Source organism: Nyctibius grandis, chromosome 2, assembly GCF_013368605.1.
Source record: "Nyctibius grandis isolate bNycGra1 chromosome 2, bNycGra1.pri, whole genome shotgun sequence".
NCBI lineage: Eukaryota > Metazoa > Chordata > Aves > Nyctibiiformes > Nyctibiidae > Nyctibius > Nyctibius grandis.
The window spans coordinates 34,505,617-34,529,440 of NC_090659.1; the positions used below are offsets into that span (position 1 = coordinate 34,505,617).

The 23,824-nt window shown below is 41.1% G+C and overlaps 1 protein-coding gene across 1 annotated transcript in view; it reads right to left on the bottom strand.

The window, feature by feature from the left end:
* POLA1 (DNA polymerase alpha 1, catalytic subunit) overlaps positions 1-23,289 on the bottom strand; it is a 216,212-nt gene extending 192,923 nt beyond the window's left edge. The window contains exons 1-13 of the mRNA XM_068420791.1: positions 23,210-23,289; positions 21,436-21,560; positions 20,313-20,409; positions 19,739-19,819; positions 18,843-18,958; positions 18,524-18,586; positions 16,950-17,048; positions 14,859-15,054; positions 14,450-14,618; positions 13,386-13,564; positions 9,843-9,956; positions 8,638-8,753; positions 1,253-1,327 (exon numbers count right to left, since the gene is read on the bottom strand). Coding sequence (XP_068276892.1) covers positions 1,253-1,327; positions 8,638-8,753; positions 9,843-9,956; positions 13,386-13,564; positions 14,450-14,618; positions 14,859-15,054; positions 16,950-17,048; positions 18,524-18,586; positions 18,843-18,958; positions 19,739-19,819; positions 20,313-20,409; positions 21,436-21,560; positions 23,210-23,240 — 1,461 coding nt within the window. The 5' untranslated portion in view covers positions 23,241-23,289. The remainder of the gene's footprint in view (positions 1-1,252; positions 1,328-8,637; positions 8,754-9,842; positions 9,957-13,385; positions 13,565-14,449; positions 14,619-14,858; positions 15,055-16,949; positions 17,049-18,523; positions 18,587-18,842; positions 18,959-19,738; positions 19,820-20,312; positions 20,410-21,435; positions 21,561-23,209) is intronic.
* Between the last annotated feature and the right edge of the window lie 535 nt (positions 23,290-23,824).

The following is a 23,824-nucleotide window of genomic DNA, read 5'->3' on the forward strand; positions in this document are numbered from 1 at the left end:
CAAGTAACAGAAAGCAGTGAGTCATTTTATCACACAGAAGCCTTCAAGGTTGACACCCTATATTCAAACACTACCTTAACAAAACTACACAATACCTGAAATCACTGTAATTTCCCACAAGGAAAGCCTTAACCAAATACCTTACAGTAATTGAAGAAATTACACTATTGACTCGACTTAAATAGGTGCATAACAAAATCAGGACAGTAACATAAAAATGCACTGAAGCAAAAGTTCTTCATCCATACTGGATGTAAGACAGAAATATTATCATCAGCCAAGACTACAATAATGTTCAATGACCATTTTAATACAGAAACCGCTCGTGTTGTAAACTTAATTAGATAGTTACAGCTTCAATCTTGCCTGTCATATAAAGACTGGATAAAGTGTTTCTGCACAGCTAAAGAAAAATTTGAGATAGCTAGCAAATCTCTATGGGATGCTGCTTTTGCACCTAGAACTAGCATAAAAAAATAATGTTTTAAAAAGGTATTATTTCAACAACGGACCAAACAGGCTCAAGACTGACGAGTCTCCTACATTTGACACCAAATCAAGTATTTTTGCTAATTAAGAACACTACTGACGTTCTCACAGGAATTTTTTTTCATCTTTGCTGCTCAATTTTACAGCTCTTCAACAAAAGCCTTTCTCATCCAGCTACTATTTGCAAAAGCCATATAAGCAGAGATATCAGCTATACTCTGGATATGGATTCAACAAAACATTTAAGGGTACTAAGTAATTTCAAACATCTCACAGTACTTCAGGCCCTGATCCAGTACAGCTAAAGGGTTGTTTGGCTGATTAGTTGATTCAGTGGCAAGGGGATAAAAAATAAAGCGGGATAATTCAGAATACAGACTGTTTTAAATCAATAAGCAAATTATAATTGGGGGAGAGGAGGAATGAATGCAGTAGTCATAGGAAAGATTTTTTCCCCTCATGCTTTATTTACACAAATAGAGCTAAAGCTAACAAATCAACATGTTATAGGTTACCTGGTAATAAACTGGTTTTGTTAAGGACTAACCAACATACAAATGAGAACAAAAAAAGCCACAAGCTTAGGTATTAACCTCTTTTTTTTTTTTAATTACAAGACAATGAGCAACTAAATCCATACTGCAACAGAGGTACAGCCAAAGATCAAATCCTGCCATTTTTATTTCTTTTTTAGTAAAATCATAAAACTCTTAATTAGGTATGAAAGCAGGTTATGGTCTTTCATCAGATTAATTATACTCACCGAATACTTAACTTCTAAGTATTCAGATTTTGCTGGAACGTCCGGGATCTCAAAAGCATAGTATTTTTCCACTTTCTATATAAAACAAATATATTATTTTTTCAGTATCTCCGAATTGAATATTCATTCTGTCCAGTAAGAAAGCTAATGAAATAAAGGCCACGCAAAACACAGATCTCAAATATCATAGGCTTGATCATATATTACCAATTCTGCAATTCATTATATCCATCTAAAGATAGTACAAATGTTTTAGTACCTGTATTTAATCTCTTTAGGTTTTCTTAGTATGAAGAGTTTCTATAGAATTAACTTACAAGTATACTAACCATCACAAAACAAAAAACATACAAGCTTAATAGCTAAGGAAACTCAGAAATGTTCTGTAAATTCACAAGTTTCAGCCATACTCATGAGAACTGGTGGTTGCAGACCACCACAAAATCACAAAATGGCTGGGATGGAAAGGCATCTCCAGAGATTGTCTAGTCCAGCTGCCTGCTCAGAGCTGGGTCAACTACAGCAGGTTGCTCAGAGCCCTCTCCAGTCAGGTTTTGAATATCCCCAAGGATGGAGACTCCACAGCCTCTCTTGGCAACCTGTGCCAGTGCCCAGCCTCCCTTACAGTAAAAAAGTGTTTCATGTTCTGGTAAGCTTCATGAGTTTCAAATGGTACCTATTGCTCTTGTTCTCCATTGGGCATCAATGAGAAGAGTCTGCCAGAGTCATCTTTACTCCTGCCCATCAGATGTTTATACACAATGATAAGATTTGCACCACCAATCCCTCACCCTGGACCTTCTCTTCCCCAGGACAAGCAGTCCCAGGTCTCTCAGTCTCTCCCCACAAGAGATGCTCCAGGCCCTGTAATTACCTTTGTCGTCCTGTGCTGGACTTGCTCCAGTATGTGCACATCTGTCTTATACTGTGGAGCTCAGCTGAACGCAGCACACCACATGTGTCTCACCAGGGCTGCCTAAGGGGGAAGGACCCTTGAACCTGCTGGCAATGCTCTGCCTTGTGCAGCCCAGGGTGTGCGTGGCCCTCTTTCCTGCAGTGGTACGTTGTTTGCTCTTGTCTAACTTCATGTCTATCAGAATGACCAGGTCCTTCCCTCCAAAGCTGCTTTCCAGCCAGTCAGCCAGTAGCATCTACTGGTGCCTGAGGTTATTCCCCCCCTGGTGCAGGACTTGTTATTTCCCTTTGTTGAACTTGATGATATTCCTGTAGGTCATGAGATTATCGCCACCCTGTTGAGGTCCCTCTGAACAGCAGCACACCCATCTGGTGTATCAGCCACTCCTCCCTGTTTTGTATCATCTACAGACTTGCTGAGAGTACACTCTGCGCCATCATCCCCAGTCATTAACACAGACACTAAACCAGATTGAACCCAGTATTGACCCCTGAGGTACACCACTAGGGACTGGCCTCACCTGGACTTTGTGCTGCTGACCACAACACTTTGAGCCTAGCAGTGCAGCCAGTTTTCAGTTGACCTGTCTGTCCATTTACCTAGCCCATACTTCATCAGTTTGTCTTTGAGGATGCTATGGGAGACAGTGTTGAAGGCCTTACTAAACTCAAGATCAACAACAGCCACTGCTCTCCCCTTGTCCACCAAGCCATTCATCTCTTCAGAGAAGGCTACCAGCTTGGTTAAGCATGATTTCCCCTTTGTAAATCCACACCAAACGCTCCCCAGCAGCTTCTTGTGCTTTGTGTGTCTGGCAAAGAGTTGTTTTCACAATTAGTTGCTCCATCACCTTTTCCCAGGGCTTGAGGTGAGGCTGACCAGCCTCTAGTTCCCTGGAATCTCCTCCTCCTTGCCCATCTTGAGGATAGCAGCGACATTTGCTTTCTTCCAGTCCTTGGGAACCTCCTCTGATCAACATGGCCTTTTAAAGATAATCAAACGTGGCCTCGCAATGACATTGGCCAGCTTCCTCCACGCTCATGGGTGCATCCCATCAGGTCCCATGCACCTGTGTCTGTCCAGTTTGTTTAAATGTTCCTTAACCTGATCCTCCTCCACCAAGGACAAGTCGTCTTTGCTTCAGGCTTTCTTTCTAGTCTCTTGGGGTCAGAGACTGCTGAAGGCTGGATATTGCAGTGAAGACCAAGGTGAAGAAGACATTTAGTATCTCAGCCTTTTCCACACCCTTTGTCACCACATCCCCTGTCCCTTTCAGCAGCAGGCCCACATTTTCCCCTAGTCCTCCTGTACCTATAAGAAGCCTTTCCTATTGCTCTTTGCCTCCTTCAGCAGATTCAACTCCAGGTGGGCTCTGGCTCTCCTTTTTCCACCATGATGCCACCTCCACTAGTCTGCCCTCTAATCCTGACCCATAAGCTCTTGGCCATCTCTTTGCCCATCCTTAGGCAGGGCTCCATGCATTCCCATTGCTCTGACATGTAAAAGGGACTCTCCCTCCTCGCCATCCCTGCCTGTCCTCCTTAACCACGTCCTATCCCACCTCATGTCCGTGATCCCAATGATATCGTAGCCCTGTAACTGCACACAGTTCCTCCTTTTATACTACATCCTTTAGTGTACCAGCACTTCAAAGAGGCACCCCAGAGAGCTGATTTCCCAACCAACTGCCAGCTGTTTACTTTATTACATGCTTAGAACAGAATCATTTCTATGACAGCATTGTATTTTTCATTTTGAGTGTCTTGGGTTTTACTAGAAAGTAGTCAATTTTGTTTACTTATCTCTAACAAAGATAGTTAAAGCAGTCTCAAGTTCAGTACAACTTTACTGAAAGTATCACTTCTGCTTTTTTCAAGAACAATAATGATTTTCCACAACATGCACAGCTTGTCAGTTTCTAAGAATAGCTACCTTCATTTTCCAAACAATTACAATATCCTGTGCAGCAACGCTATGGTACCTGTAATATGTATGCTGTGCCCTGTAATACTTCACAAACCATCAGCACCACTGTTATATATTATTGTTATGATGTTATGCCGTAACTATGCTAGAACATTACTCTTACTACAAGAATTCCTAGAGGCTTCTTAAATTAAAAAGCGTGTTTTCACTGGACGGTGCACTGAGTCCAGCACATTATACAGCGTCAGCATAATATACCACTAGAGTAAGTTTAATAAGAAAAAACAAAGTCACCATAAATTGGAATAAAATTTACAAATGAGCAAAAATGCACAGTTAAGTACACTCAAAGTTATTTGGTTTTAGGGTTGTTGGTTTTTTTTTCCTTAAATTAATAGCATCAGCAATAGCTCCCTCAGAGCACTACAATGAGCAGTTGAGCTCGCTACTTCTCACAACACTGCAGTTTTAAGGCTGCAAAGCCTGGGTAGGAGAGGGCTGGGTCCTCTGCTATAAATAGGAAGAAGGCAAATTCAGAAACAACTATGGCATCAACAGCTACATGGAAGAAGAAAAAAGTAATATAACTTGGTACAAGAGCACCACTATGAAGTCAGAATAGCATTACAAATCAGCATGCAAACGTAGATCTGAACTGTTGAGCCAAAGCAGCAACTCACACGAGCAGCACATCGTAGCTGTAACATAACAGATGACGATGCACTGCTTTTATCATGTACTACTGGTGCCCCCTGTCCTTTTTTTTTTTAATTTAAAAAACCCCACTCAGGCTTCAAACAAGTTCTTGTTGCAAATGCAAGCTGAACATAGTGTAAAAATAGTATGCTGCAGTGATTCACCTGCGTTATTCCACAGCGCTCAGCTCAATTACACAAGCGTCTGGTCATAACTGCAGTGAATGAATGCTTTGCTGCAGAGTAATCTGCCCTTCAAGTGGCCCTTCAGAGAGCAGAAATGAGCAGCAGTGATTAGCTGCTAAGTTCCTAAGTGGCATAAGGCTGCTTTCAAATTGATTTGTGAAGACTTGCTAACTTGGCAGCAGTGCAACGCATTGAAGCTACAATTAGCAGCAGGTGCAGGAGGAAGTGATATGGCTTAAGTGTATCTGTTCAAAGGGACAAAGTTTGGTGCTGGCAAGGCCAAGATGCACATGCACACACACACAGAGAACAACTTGTCTCAGTGTATAAATACTGGCACTGTCCACATCATCGCAAAACGGGGTATTCTGAATAAAAGAACTTCAGGTGCACGGCAGGTATGCTAGTAACCTTTCTGATTTCCAGCTAATGATGGAAGAATAAGAGTTTTTCGGTTTCACAGTATGCCAAATCTGAGACTTCGTGTTACTCTGAATGCATTGCTCGCAATGCTCTGCTCACCCAAGCAATACTGCCATTAGCCTTGTAAAAATCTTCCAAAACACCAACCCTTAACAACACAGTAGTGGAACACTGGCTGCACATCACAGAACAGGGGAGTTCTTCTAAAGCATATTAGATCTTAACCATGTACAGTCACAACTGTGTGAAGATCACTTTTTTGGAGCATTCGCTCAGCTGACTGCCATCACCATTTCGATTTGAGAGCCCTGCACACCCCTACGGAAACACAGATGCAAAGGCTGTATAAGAACGCATCATCTCTGGTGGTATGACTGCAAAAAAAAGAAAGATGACTCTGTATGAAAAACAGATTAATAAGGTATCTAACCAGGCAAATTGAGGTCTCTCAGAGACGAACAAAAGAAAACGAGGGCACAGTACCCCACTACTTCCACAATTATCTTGCAGGCAGCAAAATGACCCCCTGTTGCAGATATGTAAGCCTGGCCAGATTCAGTGCCACTTGTTCACAGTCAATTTTGTGTTAAGCTGGAATAGCTGAGTTTATACTTTCCTCAAATAGTCCTCCAAAGGCCCCACCAACAGCCCTGCTCTCCAGTCCTATCTTTTCTCTCATCCCCCCCATTACTAGTGCCATACCCTCCTGCTAGCTCCAGTTCTCGTTAAACCCTTCCAGGAGGCAGTAACTACCAAAATCAGCAGAAAATTATGCCAGCAAAATAAAGCTGGATAGCCTTTACCATGTTAGTAAAATTCAGGTTACTGAAGAGTCTGATAAATTAAAACAGAATATGAATTCTTACTGTTTAGAAACACTTCTGGTAGGTTATTCCAGAGCTTCTCTGCACCCCCAACTATCCTAATTTATTCATGAATTAAAATTCATAAATTTGTTCTTTTGCTAATACTGTCCTTTAAATAGCTTTCTTGCTGCTCATTCCCTCTTAATGTTTTTAGAGAGCAAAAAGGTCTTATCATTATTCTTCACTTTACTAGGCTAAAAAAATACTAAAGCTCTCTCATAGTTATCTCTGGCATAACTGATTCTCCTTTTGTCTCATCCTTCTAATTACCATCTTTTGTACCTATTGTCGCTTGAGTTAATCTTTCCTCATCAGGGTGATCAAGTGTTATGATATTCTAGGTAAGACCTGAACAGTGCCTTAGTGCTGCTACTTCCCTGTTCCTGCTAGTGATCACTCCCGTGTTACACCCAAGGACTCCAGATGTGCTGGAGTCATGTGCCCGGACAATACAGTTGGGTCTTTCATCCGGAGCTCTGTGTAAAATCAGTAAAAATTTGGTAAGCTTTGAACTAACAGCAGAAATAACAGTTCAAATACTTCCTGCATATGGTTTACCTTTATTTTTAAAAGCCATCTTTGAAGGTTAAACTATATTACTCCATTACCTCACTCACACTATTCTTTCTTAGCACACCATGGAACAGGCAGAGGTTTCCAAAGATTGTTAGCAGATCTGCGTCTTTTCAAAGGCCTTTCCCCCTCCTTCCATTTCTAGAGTACAAGTGTTGGTATCCTCTCTTTTAATGAAGAATTGATTTGCCCTGAGTTTCCTCCTTCATTCCTGAAAGGGTCTTTGAACAGTGAGCTAGTACAAACTTGTTTTTTACCTATTGTTAAATTCATTCTTTTCTAATCCCCATACATGACTAAGTTATAATCAAATATACAAGATAAATAACTGATAAAACTGAAAAAGCTAAATTTGCATCAGTTTTGAGAGATAAAATAAGCTAGAACAAAAAAATAACAATAAAGTTTTACAAAGTTCTATTGAAGCAAGCATTTTGCCTGAATGATGCAAATAATGCCACACGTTGGTGAAAAGACATCATTTCTTGCATGAATTTGCCATTTGAGAAATACTGCTCACATTTTCACTTTAACAACTTAAACTTTCTGAAGTACTCTAGCTTTGGATTGGATGACCTCCTGACGGTCTTCCCAACCTGAATCACCATACGAACTTGTTTTTATTTTCCCTCATTTACATCTTGTTAAATTCCATTCTTCCTGCATTTTTACTTGCCATCCCATTTCCTGATCAACTATTCAGGAACGAATCCTATGAAGTCACAAGATTGCCAGCCTCGGAAACATTAACAACTTATTCCACACCACCCAGTAATTACAACAAAGGCCAGCTTTGCCAGACTAATGACATCTTACTTCAAGAAATGGAAAAGTTTCTGAGCACTTCACTCTGAACAAATCTTTTCCTCTAACTTGCATGTTAGCCACCTTTCCCCACACACAAACTCCCCACCTCCCCCTACCTGTCAAAAGACAAATGCTCTCTGTAAATGAACAAGCAAGCTTTCTCACACTAGCAAACTAATTCAGTTCAAATCTGCAACACTATCAGCGATATCAGCTCTTTTCCTGCAGAGTTATGACAAGTATTATATTACTGTATGTGCAAGTTTTCCATTATAGCAACATTTTGCTTTTCCAATGTTCTTTTAAGGATTTGTTGAGCAAACAGAACACAGCAAAATAACACTATAAGACTATCGCTCATAACTGTAAGCCCAGAACAGCTTAAGTTTCAAGACTGGATAACACTCCTCACAACTTGCTACCTCCTGTACAAAAGGACTATGACAATCCATGATCCGAACTGCATGCACTCTAAAAAGATACACCTGCAAGGGTGAGAAGAAGGATGAAACATGCCAAGAGATAAATTTCAATATGACACCTAGTCAAATGCAAAGACAGTCTAATCCCAGTGCATTGACCTATCTGCTGGACAACAGAGTCTTTCATTTTAAACTTTGACACCATGAGCTGATACCTAGCCTTTAGGTATCAGAAACTTCTGTCTGTTCTGTATTCTCAAAAAATAGCTCAAGAAAGGACAAGTCTGACATTCAACCCAGTTTCAAAGAAGCTAATGAATGAGTATTTCCAAAAGCAGTATGTTTAAACTTCTGGTGGAACAATCATGTTGCAGATTCACAGTTCTTAAAAGAGTAGGGATATTTGGGAAGACACTGGGATGGCTTTTACAAGCAGGTACACTTACACATGTCAGGAGTTACATATTTGCATTTCAGCATAACCACCCTCATGGGACAGTTTTTCAACAGACTTCCCACCTTACGAACCAGAGCAACAGAAAATGACCAAATAGGATGCTTGTAGACAAACCTTGGATTTGAACTTCATGATCTTATACTTTGGTGAAATGCAGTCATTAAATTCCTTGAAAACACTCATTAGAGTTACTGGAGTCTCCGTCTCTTTGCCAGTGGATAGGTCATTTCCTCAAAAACAGAAGTCAGGTTTTACAAATTAACAAAAAATGCCAGCAGACATGACCAATAAGTTGAATTTTGCTTTGCTGTTATGAATCACGTATCTCTTCTTTAAGGGAAAACTACAATGCATTCAGCCAAGAAAACCCAAATTTAAAAAATATTATTTGAAACAAGAGTGTTTAAAAAGCACTAAGTTTTCTAATAATACTTCAAGACAACTTTATTTCCTAGGCAGCAACTCTAAAGGTAACAATTTGTCTGCAGTTAGTTAGGGTTGGGGGGAAGCAGCAACACTCTACTCTGCATCTCACATGCGATACACCATGTAGAACCATAGAATTGTTTCGGTTGGAAGGGACCTTAAACATCACCTAGTTCCAACCCCCATGCCACAGGCAGGGTCACCTTTCCTCTAGACCAGGTTGCTCAAAGCCTCATCCAACCTGGCCTTAAACACTGCCAGGGATGGGGGCATCCGCAATTTCTCTGGGAAACCTGTTTCAGTGTCTCACTACCCTCACAGGAAAGAATTTCTTCCTAAGATCTAATCTAAATCTACCCTCTTGCAGTTTAAAACCATTCCCCCTTGTCCTATCACTACATGCCCTTGTAAAAAGTCCCTCTCCTGCTTTCCTGTAGGCCCCCTTCAGGTACTGGAAGGCTGCTATAAGATCTCCCCAGAGCCTTCTCTTCTCCAGGCTGAACAGCCCCAACTCTCTCAGCCTGTCTTCATAGGAGAGGTGCTCCATCCCTCTGATCATCTTCGTGGCCCTCCTCTGGACTCGCTCCAACAGCTCCATGTCCTTCTTATGTTGGGGGCCCCAGAGCTGGATGCAGCACTCCAGGTAGGGTCTCACAAGAGCAGTGTAGAGGGGCAGAACCACCCCCCTCGACCTGCTGGCCACACTGCTTTTGATGCAGCCCAGGATACAGTTGGCCTTCTGTATGCAATGTGTATACGTTGTACTTAACTGTACCACCTACATCAGACAACACTGGCTTCAACACTTCCCATAAACACACTACTAGAACTCATAACCTGCCATAAACAGAATGAAAGGTACTTACGTTTGACATGCTTAAAAGATATACTACTGTTTTCACGTGGCAGTAGATAAACAGTTCTCTCAATATTTTTCACTGTCACACAACAGCTGACATAGGTGTTTGCAGACTCAATCCAAACTTTGCCAAACAAAAATATCACACCTAAGGAAGAAGGGCAGAGCAAAAAATTCAACACGCAATTCTTAAATTAATCATTCTTAATGTTGCTTAAAGCAGATTATGTACTTTTGCGTAGAAACAACCATTTCTGGTTTAGGTCCTTGAACAATGAATCTTTCTGATATATCAGTACATTCTAAACTGTTTTAAACACCAGCTTTACACATAGATAACTGTATAGTTCTTCACGCCCCTCCCTCCATCACTATAGTAACACCTTGATATGCGAAATTCAAAATGGCATCACACAGCCAGTCTCAGAATTCTGTTCTGATATTCCATTTCTACCTACATTAGTTTGACAATCCATGGGGAGAGGGAGGAAGGAGAGAGAAGTCAGTGAAAGCCAAAGATAACCAGAATGCCTATGCTGTCAATCACTCCTGAAACATGTGTTATCTACACTTTTTCATTCTTCAGCTAGACCAGTACCAATTAACTCATTTTTCCTACACTTTAGTACCATGAGATCAAGACTCTACTACTAATAAAACCTGCAGAAATATATTCTGAATACAACAACTAGAAGTTGATCAACTGTAAAAAGTTTTCAACTGACTACTGTTAACAAATGTGGACACCAAAAGATTCATGACATCGCAAGAAATCCTGGGTGCTAAGATAGCAGTTGTAACCAAGGCAGACATTCAGAAAGCCTATATAGAGCAGGACTAGCACAACTGACTTCACTGTGGACCACATCCTTATTGTACATGCACATCTCAACCACAGAGAACGTGGCATTAGCACAAAATGCTGCAAACTGCTAATCAAGTGATGTTAAACTTTGAAATAACATAGAACAAGGCTAGCTGACTTTCACGTACAGTTTGTGAATTACAAGTAAAATAAACTTCAAGTACAACTTAAAAACCTGGCTTCACCTGAGTTCCCTTCAAACTCCAAATAATTTGGATTACATGAAAGACACTATTCCTACAGTACACTACTATTAATAAAATCAGAAATATCAGAGCTGAGATTGTCTCAGAAACAGTGTTTCACATAAGGAAGATTTTGGAACCTGCGTTTCTCCTTGATCTGACAATGCACAAACAAGTCCTTCGTTAAGAGTTGTAATTTATCTTTGCCATGCAATCGATCAGATATAAAGGCACCTTGCTTACTCCATTAGATCAAAGATAAATCAGTGAAGATGCACTAAGATGGATGACAGAGTTAGAGTGACAGGCTAAGAAAAATAATTTCTTGAGTGCTTGGAATAGATGTGAACAAGACTACTTTTGTCAAGGACAGAGAATACTGCGGTTTTGAAGATGATGAGAGCAAGGATACAAGCTTGAGCTGCACAAAGTATCTTAGAGATTTTAATACAGAGGCAATCTTCAAGATTTAGACAGTTTGAATAAAAGGATCTAGAAAGAGCTCAAATTACAGATCTAAGTGACAGGGAAGATGAAGTTCTTCTCCCCAGCAATCTTTCTTTCTTTCCTAAAGGGATAAAAAAACCTCAAATAGGTTTGTATCATACAGAAAGATGAAACTATGGGACAGGACCACAAAACAGGAGTTGGTTGCTTGAACAGCTGGCAATATTAAGAGCACGGAGAAGATAACCTGTCAGAGGCGTACATATAAGCAGGTAAGGCAGAAAGGATACATAAGCCAGTCAAAGACAGGGTAAAAGTCTCCCTGGATTACAAAGACAAACTTCAATCAACTCTAGTATGGACAAATAAGTGGTCTTAATCCTCGGATTTCACAGAATAAGAGTAATTTAGGGATGGGAGGAACCTTTGGAGGTCACCTAGTCCAACATCCACACATACACACCCCCCTCCACACACAATGAAAGCAGGGCTAACTTCAAAGAGTTTTTCAGAGACATTCCATATGTAAAACCAAGAAATGAGAGAAGGAGGTATCAGGACCTATGCCCTGTAAGCCCTGATATGGAAAGAAGAAAGAAAGAAAAAATAGGAGTAAAGCTTATAAAACACAAACTCTGTGAAAAGAAAGATCATGTTACCAACGAACCAAAAGGCAAACAAAATCAAGAGACAGGAAAAATGTCTTGCAGAGGGGAAAGAAAGGGCAATTTTTATTCATCATTTCTTTAAAATGTTAATAAGATTACAATTCTCAAGTTCTCTGCCTAAGATGGTAAAGGGACTTGTGAAAAGTAAGCCTCCAAAAAAACATTAAGTTTGAAAGAGTCTTATGATTATGCTACAGTATTTACTCTTCAAGCAATGCATTTGACATCGCAGCAAATGAGGCATAAACAAAGATCACGAACATGTTAAACAAAAAGCAGTATCAAAATTTTCCCTTCTACACTACTAATTGAAAACAGGTGCAGTCTTTATTATTCAATCCTGAAAAAGTCATAATGAGAAAAGAACACTCCTTGCATGCGAGGAACAGGAAATCCTTTCATAATTATGTTCCACTTCAGCAACCACTGACTTAGCAGAACAAAAAAAAAGAGAAAAAGAACAATAGTGGGGTCTTTAAAAGTAGCAATTTTATATTAGAGCCATTGATTTCATCAAGATATCTACGATTATTACCACTCCCATCACCAGCTGTTCAGCCCAGCAGAGTCTCATATTTAACTTGCATCCTAACTCACAACAAAAGGTGAAACAGAGAAACATATCCGACTCAATGCTTACACCACCAACCTAAAAAAACCTTCAACATATGGAAGAACCTTCTGGCAAACCTACATAAAGCACAAATTTGAAACCCAAGATCCTAAAGCTGCTGATGAAATGAGAGGAGGGATGGGAAGTGCTTAAAACAGATGTGAACACGACTTCTTTTGTCAGGGCTGAGATCAGAATGCTGCAGTTCTGAAGACGATGAGAGCCAGGATTCACACTTCAACCTCACAAAAGTATCTTAGGGATACTTATACAGAGACAATGGTTCAAGATTTACAGTTTGAATTAAAGGGATATAGACAGAGCTTATATTTTTCAGGCCACCTTCCTTCCTCGATAGGCATACCTTTCCTTCGTATAAAATCCTGCAACTGCTATTGTACAGGCTTTCTAAGAATCCACCAGAATTGTAAGTTACATTTCCAGAAACAAAAAGAAAGCATGCTCGATTGTTGCATCACAGAATGATAAATTAACAATACCAGCTTGTTCCTGGAGCAGGTAGGGTTTTAAGGCGGTCAATGGGTCACCAACATTAAGAAGTGCTAGTAGCTCCCTTTATACCTCCCTACTACCATACTAGACCAAGAGACAACATTCTGACTTTGCCCAGTCATAGTGTCCTGCACGGAGGACCGGGGTGTGGGAAAACAGGAGATCAATGTACAAGTTACGGAGCACAGAGAGACAGGGTATCTAGACATAATTTAGGCAAGTTTGAAAATCCCAATTACGTAAGAAGAATCAGAAGGGCATTTTCTGCCTTTAACTGAACAGTTACCTGGCTGACTGTACTGATCTTCATAAGCATCCAGCCAGTAAAATCTTAAGACTTGATCATCGTTTTCCCCATTCACAAGTGGAAGCAGATTGGGGTCCAGCTGAACTTCTGCCACTACTAGATCTGCTTCGTCCTCATCAATGCTGTCCCAACATGAGATATCTGGGAGAGAACAACTCCTGCAGGTTTTGCAGAAGAAAGAAACAAGAAGTAAAATTGTGCCTTTGCTGTAACCACTGTTTCACTTTTTTTCAGGCCTGTATTCTCAGGCCTTTTGTTGCTCTTTCCGCTACCAAGCAACATTGCCAACAGCTGGGTTTCCTCAGATTTCTTCTGAAAAGAAGGATGGAGTGACAAAGAGAGAAACCCACATACAAGTATGGTTCTCAGTACACAACACACAGGCTTTAAAAGTCATTCACCTGGTATTTCAGTCTTGGTCATTCAAGCCTTTACATAACATATATCCATCCATCTGTACCAGTTGCATAGTGGGAACAACAGATTAATTCAACAAAATTACCTTTCCAATCATTAAATGTTTCAGCCTTTTTGATCATTCAAATATTTTACAGTTTAAAGTTATGGAAACATATGATTCAAGATTCTTCCAAACAATTAAAAAAAAATGGGGAAACCCCACCTTTTTTCGTATTTCCAAAAACATAGCTGTTCATCATGTGAAATTACTCTTAGCAACAATACTTTTAACTACAACTAACATTATGAAATACCTTCACAGTTGCCTAGAATAAGCATCGTTAGCAATTCCTCATTTTTGCTTGTTGGCATCAAAATTCATTTTTCAACACAATGAGTTACCTCGATGTACTGAAATACGCGTTATGTTGTCACGTGCTAAATCCCCAAAACATTAAGTATTTTTCAATTAAGTAGCTATCAGCATGTTCAGCATTACCATTTTTAACGTCACTACAAAAAACCCATCGCATAGCATTATCATCATTCTGTCTGTATCACGATTATCCCATTGGCAAAGACGAATATGAAGATAAATCTAAGGCTTATTGGTGGAAGAAAAAAAAAGAAAAAGGGATTCTTACAAGACAGATGTCTCTTTCTTCTCCAATTCCAGCTGCTCTGTCTCTTTCTTTTCAATTTCCTTGTCTCTCTTCAAGCTTTCAGCTGTCTCAGGTACAGTTTCCATATGCTCTGCTTCCATAGGTTCATCAAAGTCCTCCTCATCAAAATCCATCATTCCCTGATCATCATCTGGAAGTGTTGCACACAGAACTAAAGGCTTGAGTCATTAAAATGACACACTACGTAATACAGCAGTATGCGTAGATAGCATACTATATGCATGAACATAATATACAGTATTAATATACAAACAAAATACCACATTTAAGCTATCTAAGCATGTAACTAGTATAAACTAAAAAGTGTTTCAACATTAATATGCCATATTTAAAGAGTTTCCAGAACTGGGGTTTGATTTCTTTTTGATACCTTCGATAGCTTTCTCTCCCACTGTCTTCACTCTTCCCCCATTTTCTGTAGCTTTTTGCACATACTTGGTATCCTCATTTTCAGAGACTACAACAGATTTTGCTGTGTAATTGGGATGTTTAGGATGAAATGAAGCTGGAGGAAGAGTCTCCTTTCTGAGATGAGCAGGAGCTTTCTTTGATATAGGGGTGATTACCTGAAAGACATTTTAGCCATGAGTTAAAAAAAAAAAAAAATCTCTTAAGAGCAAAAAAGGGAAAAAAAAATCTAGTACTCGCTATTTGAAGAACTAGTAACGAGGGCTAGAGGAAAAGCTCCACATATTTTGCAGCATGATAGCTAAAACTCCTCAAAAGTAAACTTTAAATTCTATAGTATGATTTCTGCTGTGATGTGTTTCGACTGTAATTTTAAAAAGCAGTTTACAACAGGCCATGGTTGACATTTGAGTTTTTGTTACTTTCAGTATTTTTCCCATGTAGCACTAGTCCATTCCTAAATTAAAAACTCTGTGTCAACTGAGTATGTGACAACATATGCCAGGCAGGGACAGAGCCTGAAACAACTAGGGAAGGCCAATATGGCAGTTTACACCTGTTCATATCAGTAATGAGTTCAGGATGTCTACAGGACACCATGGGTCTAGAGAAAAGAGTGCTTCTCCATTGGATTTCTTCATGCTACAGACAGGACAGCGAGAGCAAGGAAAACACAGAAACTGCATTTCAGCATGCTCTGCAAGCCTAACTCTGAGTCAATAAGCACACAGTTTTTTCAGACAGGATACCACTACAGCAGCAGGTACAGAACTTCTTATGGAAGATGTGTATGAAGTGGCCTCCACCATGACCAACAACAGTTCTCTACATCTGCTGGCCCCTAACCTGCAGCAAAGTCCAAAACCGTTATCTTTGGGGAAAGCTGTTATTTACAGACACAGAATTTTGAGTTGCACACAATCATTTCTAGGGTTTTAATCTCAGTACAGCTACTTCTACTGTGGCCAACAACAAACTCAGCCATTCACTCACCTTAAACAGCAAGCAAACATGACTTAATCTACCTTCACCAACAATTTTTTGCTAGCTCACCCAAATGAATTTATTCATACTTGTACTTCTGCTCGTCTCCCAAAGTAGAAAGTGTCACTACCATCTTGGTGTTTATGGCCATTTATTTTCTAAGGCTGCAGTCTTCATCCTCTTTATCTGTTTCATTGTCTAAAATCTCCAGTTCCTCCTCCTAGGACCACAGAAGCTGTCACCTGCACAGCCTGTTCGGGAATTGATTTCCTTCTCAATGTTTCCTACGAAAGTGACTGCTGTTTTGCACCATAAAGACAAAGATCCTCTCTTACTCTATCTCCCCTTTTTTTTCTTTTTCAATTACTTCTAGACTCCAACACAACTGTTGAAATGACTGCCACTGGTGATTATTTTCAACATAAGAGTTGATGTCACTATTACACAAGGTTTTACAAATTTGATTTATCTACTCTACTCCATTTGCCCTCTACAGACCCTTACCAAATATCTCATTGTATTTCCAGCTATAGAAACCTTCTCATTTACCAGAACTCTTAACAAAATGCTAGCCTTTCATCCTTAGCAGCCCGTCCCTCCTTCCACTCCAAAATCTTCCACTAGGATAAACTTCCATCCATAGCTTAAATTTTCCATTTGCTTTCCATTTCTGCAGTTAGTTTCTTATCCTTTTCCACACCCACAAATACCCTTTCTTCTGCTTATTTCACTTCCCATCATCCTTTCCTTGCCACAAGGGTCTTTTCTACTCTTAGGAAAAAAGAGACAAAGCAGAAGCTCACCTTCATGTGATGCACTTAACATTATAAAAAGTTTCACCGGTCAAATGTAACAGCTATATACTACAACTATACTAAAGATACAGAGTTGTATTCTGTTTATGTATTAACATGGAAGGGGAAGACAAAAAAATGCATGAAGTTACACAGTAACACTGCTGATGAGAAAGGTAATCCCTAGAAGCAGAAATAAAAGACAACAGTATTGAAATCAACCAAAATACAGATTAATACTTATTAATTAGAACTGTTTTGATTTTTTCCTTTACCTTAGGAGTTTGGGACTGCACAGAGAAAGGATTCAGTGGTACTCCAGCAAATCTTTTCCTTTTCAACATTATAATTGGTGGTGGACTTATCTGAACAGTCTGAATATTGAAAGAAAAGAGAAGGTGACAAAATGAAGAGGCGTTGTTTCGCGTTTTTTGCTTTGGTTAGTAACATTTTCCAACAAAGAGAAAGAAGGCCACCAGTATTTCTCATCTGTCAAGAAAACACACCTCCTGATATACAACTCAGCCACGTAAAAAGAAAAAGTTATCTGAGCAATCAGCCCACGAAGACAGACACTAGATTTTTTTGGTAAACAGTTTGAGAGAAAAACTGTCATCACTAAGCGAAACAGTTTTCAAACAGTGGGCATTTCAATAGCTAACCATGCCTTTAATGCACAAGTATCAGAATAACTGGTGGGATGTTTTTCATGCCTGCTGAAACAGTAGTACTGAGCATACATGCCTTAAGAAAAGCAGAAGCGCTCTTTCAGTACTGTCACACTAGAGGAAAACACATTTTAATTTATTTACATGTATAGATATTTTATACTCATCAACAGCTAATAACAAAAGAAATTTTAGAGAACAAACAACAAAGCCAAAAAAACAATATCTAACTACTACTTAAGTAAATAGAAGTCATAGTGGTATTATTATTATTGCCCCTAATCAATGCTCCACAAAATTTGACAGCATTAAAATCCATTTGCTTAATAATTTGAGGATTTTTTATAGCCTAAGATATTATAACTCTCAAACAGATGTCATAGGCAGGAGTAAAATAGTAAGCACACAAACTCAAGAGAACAACTTTACATTGGAACATCTATATCCCTCTTATTGCTCTGTAAAAACATATTATACTTATTACGATACAACATATTTCAATCCAATATCCCACCACTACAGCAGTTTCACAGTTTACATGTGAGCAATCCTTGCAGTTCTAAGAAATTCTGCTAAGGGGCATTAACTCATTGAAAAGTCATTAATGACGAGGAACAGCCTCATTTGATAGTCCAATCCTACTACAGCAGCCATCCCACACTCCTAACTCAGAAGCAGTGTTAATCTGGTTCTCTGTAGCAAGCTGTGGAAAGCAGGAGGCGGCAGACAAGTTCAGGCTACATCATCTGCTGACACAGTCCTCCCTCAGCTCCTCTCGTGAACCCAAACACACCAGATGGAAATATCCTACAGTATACTGGCTGGAGCGTGGTGATACACACATATGGTATACACGATTCAGGTGCAGTTAAGTCCTGTTTCACTCCAAGCTGACTAAAACCTAGAACGCTGCATTAGCACAGGCTCTATATCACATTAATATAAACAATCTCTAATCAGGACATAGTCGTGTTGGCTTAGCAAACCAATAGTCATGCAACTTCCACATGGGGGATATGACAGGCAGACCGCATACACACATGAATATACAAAGCAGATGTGCTATAGAAGAAATCAATCTTAGATGGTCTAGTTTTAGGAAGAACTTTATTTTCTTGATACGTTCCATGGCAAGAAAAATGGATTGAGGTGCTTCAAGCAGATTTTATTAATATACTTACTTCGGCATTAAGATCTTGAAGAATATCCCCTAGTAAATCATCCTTTGACAGGTCCACAGTTTTCTGTAAAATAAAAGATTAGCCAAAGAGTTCTTAGTTACATGTGCAAACCCAATCAGGAGACCAGCAGCAAATGACTGAAGGGTTTCTACAAAACACACACAGCATTTTCAGGAATGCTCTGTACACAAGAGACTGTAATAGCAGTTTATGTCTTGCTAGACACAAGAAACTGAAATAAGCCCTTGCTTCATTCCACTCCCACTAAAACAGTGCAAACAAGTTAGAAATCTTTAAATTAAAAAATGTAAAAACTTACATCTGTGTTTTTCTTCCCAGCACTGGCTATAAACATAGACTTAATTGTGTTTGGCTTTGACACCACAGATTTTTTCATGTTCTTTTTATCAACCGTAGATGTTTTGCCACCTTTTCCTACAGAAAAACATAAAATTGTGAATTCTGCATCAGAAAAGCTCAATGTTTAAATGTCCAGTTATTAGCAGGAATAGATAGCTGAGGTAGTCTACTTCTTCCACGTTTACACTGCTGGCTGAAATGAAGCCTAATCATCTTTCATTTACTGCTAGCTTTGTAATGGCTGTCATGCACACACACAAAAAAGCAAAACTCTATCAGCACCCTATCTTTCGTAGGCACATAGAGATGCTCTCTGTGTACTCGAGTTCACACTGCAGAGAAAGGATCAAGATACATTTCATGGAAGCATCTCCAGAAAAAAAGTGTCCAGGAGCTTCGCACTAGGCTTGGATTCCCAACATCAGACTCAATTTCTCAGTTTGCCACCAACTTCATAAAAGTTGGCAAAATCATTTGATCCCAGTTCCTTAAAAGCATGCAAGTATTTTAGTGGCAAGAGAGACCACGCATCCTTTAGACGGTGGCTTTGGAAACCAAGATCATTCCTAGATGCGTTTGTTCTAGAAGTGAATATATAGCCCACAGAAGACTGCAAGCAAAATTGCCCCGGTAGTGCTGAAGTAGTTAGCAGTGATTTGACCTCAATTTGTGGACCTCTATCTTCTGCATCACAGGGGCTAAACAAAATTCACAGTCACACACATAGAACTACAAAGCTTCAAGTAACACGCCATTTGGCCACATTCACCACATACTGATGCCAAGAAGTTGCCTGTTTTAGGTACCTTTTAAAAGCCACTGTAAGACTTTCTAAAGTGGTCATGGTCAACCTACCTCTCTTATTGGAACCAAGAGCATCATCATCCAGATCTTCATCAAAGATTTCCCTTCCATCTTCTACATAACCTACCCCATCTATAGAAAAGCAAATTGTTAAAAATGTACCTTTTAAATTCTGTCTTCTGATATTTCTAAATATATGCATAATCCAGTTTTACATATGTAAACACTTTTTCTCCTTTAATATACAGCAAAAGTTGTACGTGCAAAAGTGTTAAAAACTACAGCACTCTCAGCTGCATCTTCTATTAGACTAATATATTATTACATGTTTAATTAAAAATTAGCAATTACAGTACTTCTTTTTAAAGTTACATCACTGATAACTGGAAATAAAATTTCAACAACAGTTCTTAATGTAAAAATATTTTCATTACCATCCTAATACACTGCTATGAGAACAATGCAAAAGATACATTTCCATACAAAAGCTTATCTTTTTCTTGTCTCTTGAAACAATTTCTAAGAATGTACTAACTATAGCTTACCTCAAGTCATGAACATTATGAAGCCTAATTGAGTTATAACACTATTATCAAAATAACTCTCCAAATGAATCTTAACTTACCATCATCAACAATCCAGTCATCATCCTGACGTTCTCTGACCATCTTGGAGTATTCTTCCTCATCGATTTCATCATAAACACCTGTGAACTCCTCAACCTACAGTTAAGGTATACTGAGGATTAACAGTTCCCATACCATTACTTATTAATATAGGTAATCAGTAAGAACATAAAAGTTCCCAAAAAATGTATGGTTTCCTACACTGTTACATTGTTCACAACTATTAAGTGCAGTTATTCATTCAGTTTAAGTTTCTTTTTTGGCAGTGACAAAAGACAAGTTATTAATTTTTGAAAATTATCACAGTATACTGAAACTCAAAATCTACTAAAGCACTGGCAGAGATTTCATTTGAAACCGACTTGCTTTTTTGCTCATTTCACATTACAAAAAAAAAAAACAAAAAAACCCCCAAAAATCCTAGCAATGGAGACATCTGACCTTTGGCTGTACTCTCAAAAACACCAAGGTGAGCTCAGTGAAAAGGAAGGTGACTTGACATGCCTGAGCATAATGCTGAAGATGCTCTTCTGTGCCTCAGAGTGAATTTGCATGTTAACAATCTACACACTTCACGCTGCTTTAGATTTATCCACCTCAATGTGGAAGTCACTTCCTGTTGGCATTACAATTAATTGGGCAGTATCAATGTTACATTGCCAGATTTCAGTTCTGTCATTTAAATACTTAAATTTTCGTTTCTTTGTGGAAACATAGCATATCAGTATTAATGGATTTCAGTCATGTAAAGCTTTGAAATTCATTTAAAGTTTAAAATTATCTGAAGTTAAAAAAAAAAGTACTTCCTATCACAACATTAATTATGCAATTAAATTTTAAAAGTTGGTCCTTTCCTGTGGGATAGTTATCAAGCAATATCACGCATGTTTGACTTGCAGTTACTTAAACTGTTTTAGTTTCGAAAACAGAAACAAATAAATTATACCAGAAAGTAGCAAAACAATTACAGTCACTTTGTGAAATATATACACTGTTAAAAAACAAAAGCTGATCTGAAAAGCAGATTTTGTTTCCCATAACTTTTAGATATGTATAAAGGGTAGTTAAGCATCTCAGCTCACATTCACTTTTTGTTGAAAAGAAGAGATGAGGAATTTTCACCTCATATTTTATTTTTTCACCGGCTTTGGCTTTTTTCAGACGTTCCAGTGCTTCTTGCTGGCCTCTTCTAGACTTCTTCTCACGTCTAGAACGTGATGCTGCGAAACTTCCAGACTCATGCATAGCTGCAATTAATGAAAAACCAGAGAAATAAGCTTAGTAATGAGCTGCTGTTATCTTTTGCACTTAGCGTTCAGTGATGGTTGCAGTTTTGTTAAAATCAACACAGAGACCTACTTGGCTGAAAGCACATGGTCACAGATGGCTCTTGATAAGCCAATTCTGCAATGACACTGAAGGCATGGTCTCAGACACACACAGAGATCAAACAGACTCCGTGCCAGTTCACATTCAGCAAGAAGCTACCACCTCGATTTCCAAAGCACCTCTCAAATCCCATCAACCCTTATCTGAACAGGATCCTCCCCTCTCTGCTCTTTCCTTGGGAATTTCCAGCTCCTTTTATTTTGCATGTCTCCATGACAACTCAGGGACAGACAGACTTAGAAAAGGCCTATATTGCTACAAAGCAGTAATTTTTTTAGGCAGTTTCACAATGTTTAAGAGTGCTGCTAGATCGAGACAAACTAGTAATTTGTTGACAGCAGAATACTGCTGCCCCATTTCCTTGGACACTTTCTTCCCTTTGCAACACTCCCCCCAGCAAGGTGCTTTCTACTTCTCTTAACCTTTTTCCCTCTATTTTTGGGGAGGGGACACACACACACATTTACCTGACCACAGAGAATGAATGGTCCTCATCCAACTTATGAAACCAGACAACTAGCCAAGGAACAAGGCTAATGGTTTTGTGTGAGGAGCTGAATCCCCCGGCTGCAGGCAGAGGGGAGGCAGGGCTAGCACAAGCGGCCAGGCCAGGCAGCCAGAGGAGATGGCCAGTCCCTTCCTGGGGACAGTAGGAGGCCAAATTGTTAATAGAGCTGCACCCAGGCAGTGTGGCGGGGACAAATAGGTAAGGATTTGCATTGCTAAGGGCTGGGATGAGCTAAAAAGGGGCATCGACACTGTCTGGTACCCAGTGTGGAAGAACTGCAAAGATGTAACACTTTGAGTGTATTTATACACTATATATATTTTATATAATATATATATTTTATATATATACACTTTATATATAATATATATATTTTCTGCCAGTTCTTTTGCATTTACTGTAAGCGAGCGCCTCACGCAGCGCGCTCCTCCCGAGACACACGTATTTTCACCCCCGGCGGAGGCCACGCGCGCCCACCGCCGCCCTCGGCAGCGAAACGCCAGCGCGTCCCCAGGCTACGAGCACCCAAGCCGACAGCCTTCCCGCCCGGGACAACCCGCCCTCGCCGCTGTGGGGAAGCCAGCGGGGGCGCGGTGCGGGGCTGGAGGGGCTGCGCGGCCCGCGCCCGCCGCCAGGCAGAAGCCGTCCGTCCCGGGGTAACCCCCCTGCTGCCGGGAGAGGGTCCCCCCGCTCGGGCAGCGCAGCCACGGCCCCGCCAAGCCACCCCAAGGCAGGGGGGACGCAGGGAGCTCCCGCCCCCCGCAGGCGGGGGACCCTCTCGGAGCGCTGCTTCCCCCCGCCGCCCCCGACTCCCCTCAGCGCACGCGCGCTCCCGCACCCGCACGGGCAGCCGGTCCGCGCGCGCTCTCCTCCTCCCCGCACGAGCACCGCTGCCCCCACTGCCCCCCGCCTAAAACCGAAGCGATGGCAGCCGCCGCCCCGCCGCGGAGGGGATGGGAGGAGGGGGGGCTGCCGGTCCGGGCGCCCCGCGGGCCTCACCGTCCAGGCTCCGAGCGCCGCTCTCGGCCATGGCGCCCGCGCGCCCCGCTCGCGCCAAGGCTCCCGAAAGTGGCGCGAGACGGGAGCCCCGAGAGCCGCCGCCGGGGCAGCAGCCAATCAGCAGCCGCGGCAGCTCCGGCCGCCCCTCGCGGGGGCGGATCCGGCGCCGCCGCCCGGGGAGGGGGACGAGCCGCAGGGGCCGGGGAGTGCGGGCGGTAGCGGGGCTGCAGCGAGGGGCCTCGGTCCGCCTCCTTCCCCGGAGCCGAGTGCGGAAAGGAAGCCCCGGGCGAGGCGGAGCCACTTCCTGGGCGAGGCCTGCGCCGCTGGCGGCGCGTGTGGGCCTGGGCTGCGGCCGCGGCCTGGGGTGGCGCTTCCAGCCGTCTCAGGCGGTTTGCGTGGCCGGGCTGGGCTGGGCCGGGCCCGCCGCTGGACCTGTGGCTTTGCAGTCGCAGCGGGAGCGCTTTCCGAGAGGTTGCGCGCAGATGTGCTCGTTAGTTTATGGTCAGGGCTCCGAGTAAGGGCGGCAGCAGGTCAGCGCCGTACAGCGACTTGCGCCTGAGGGATTTCCCAGCAGAGCGCCCACCTGCCGCTGGGATGTAGGGGCCCGTAAACCGG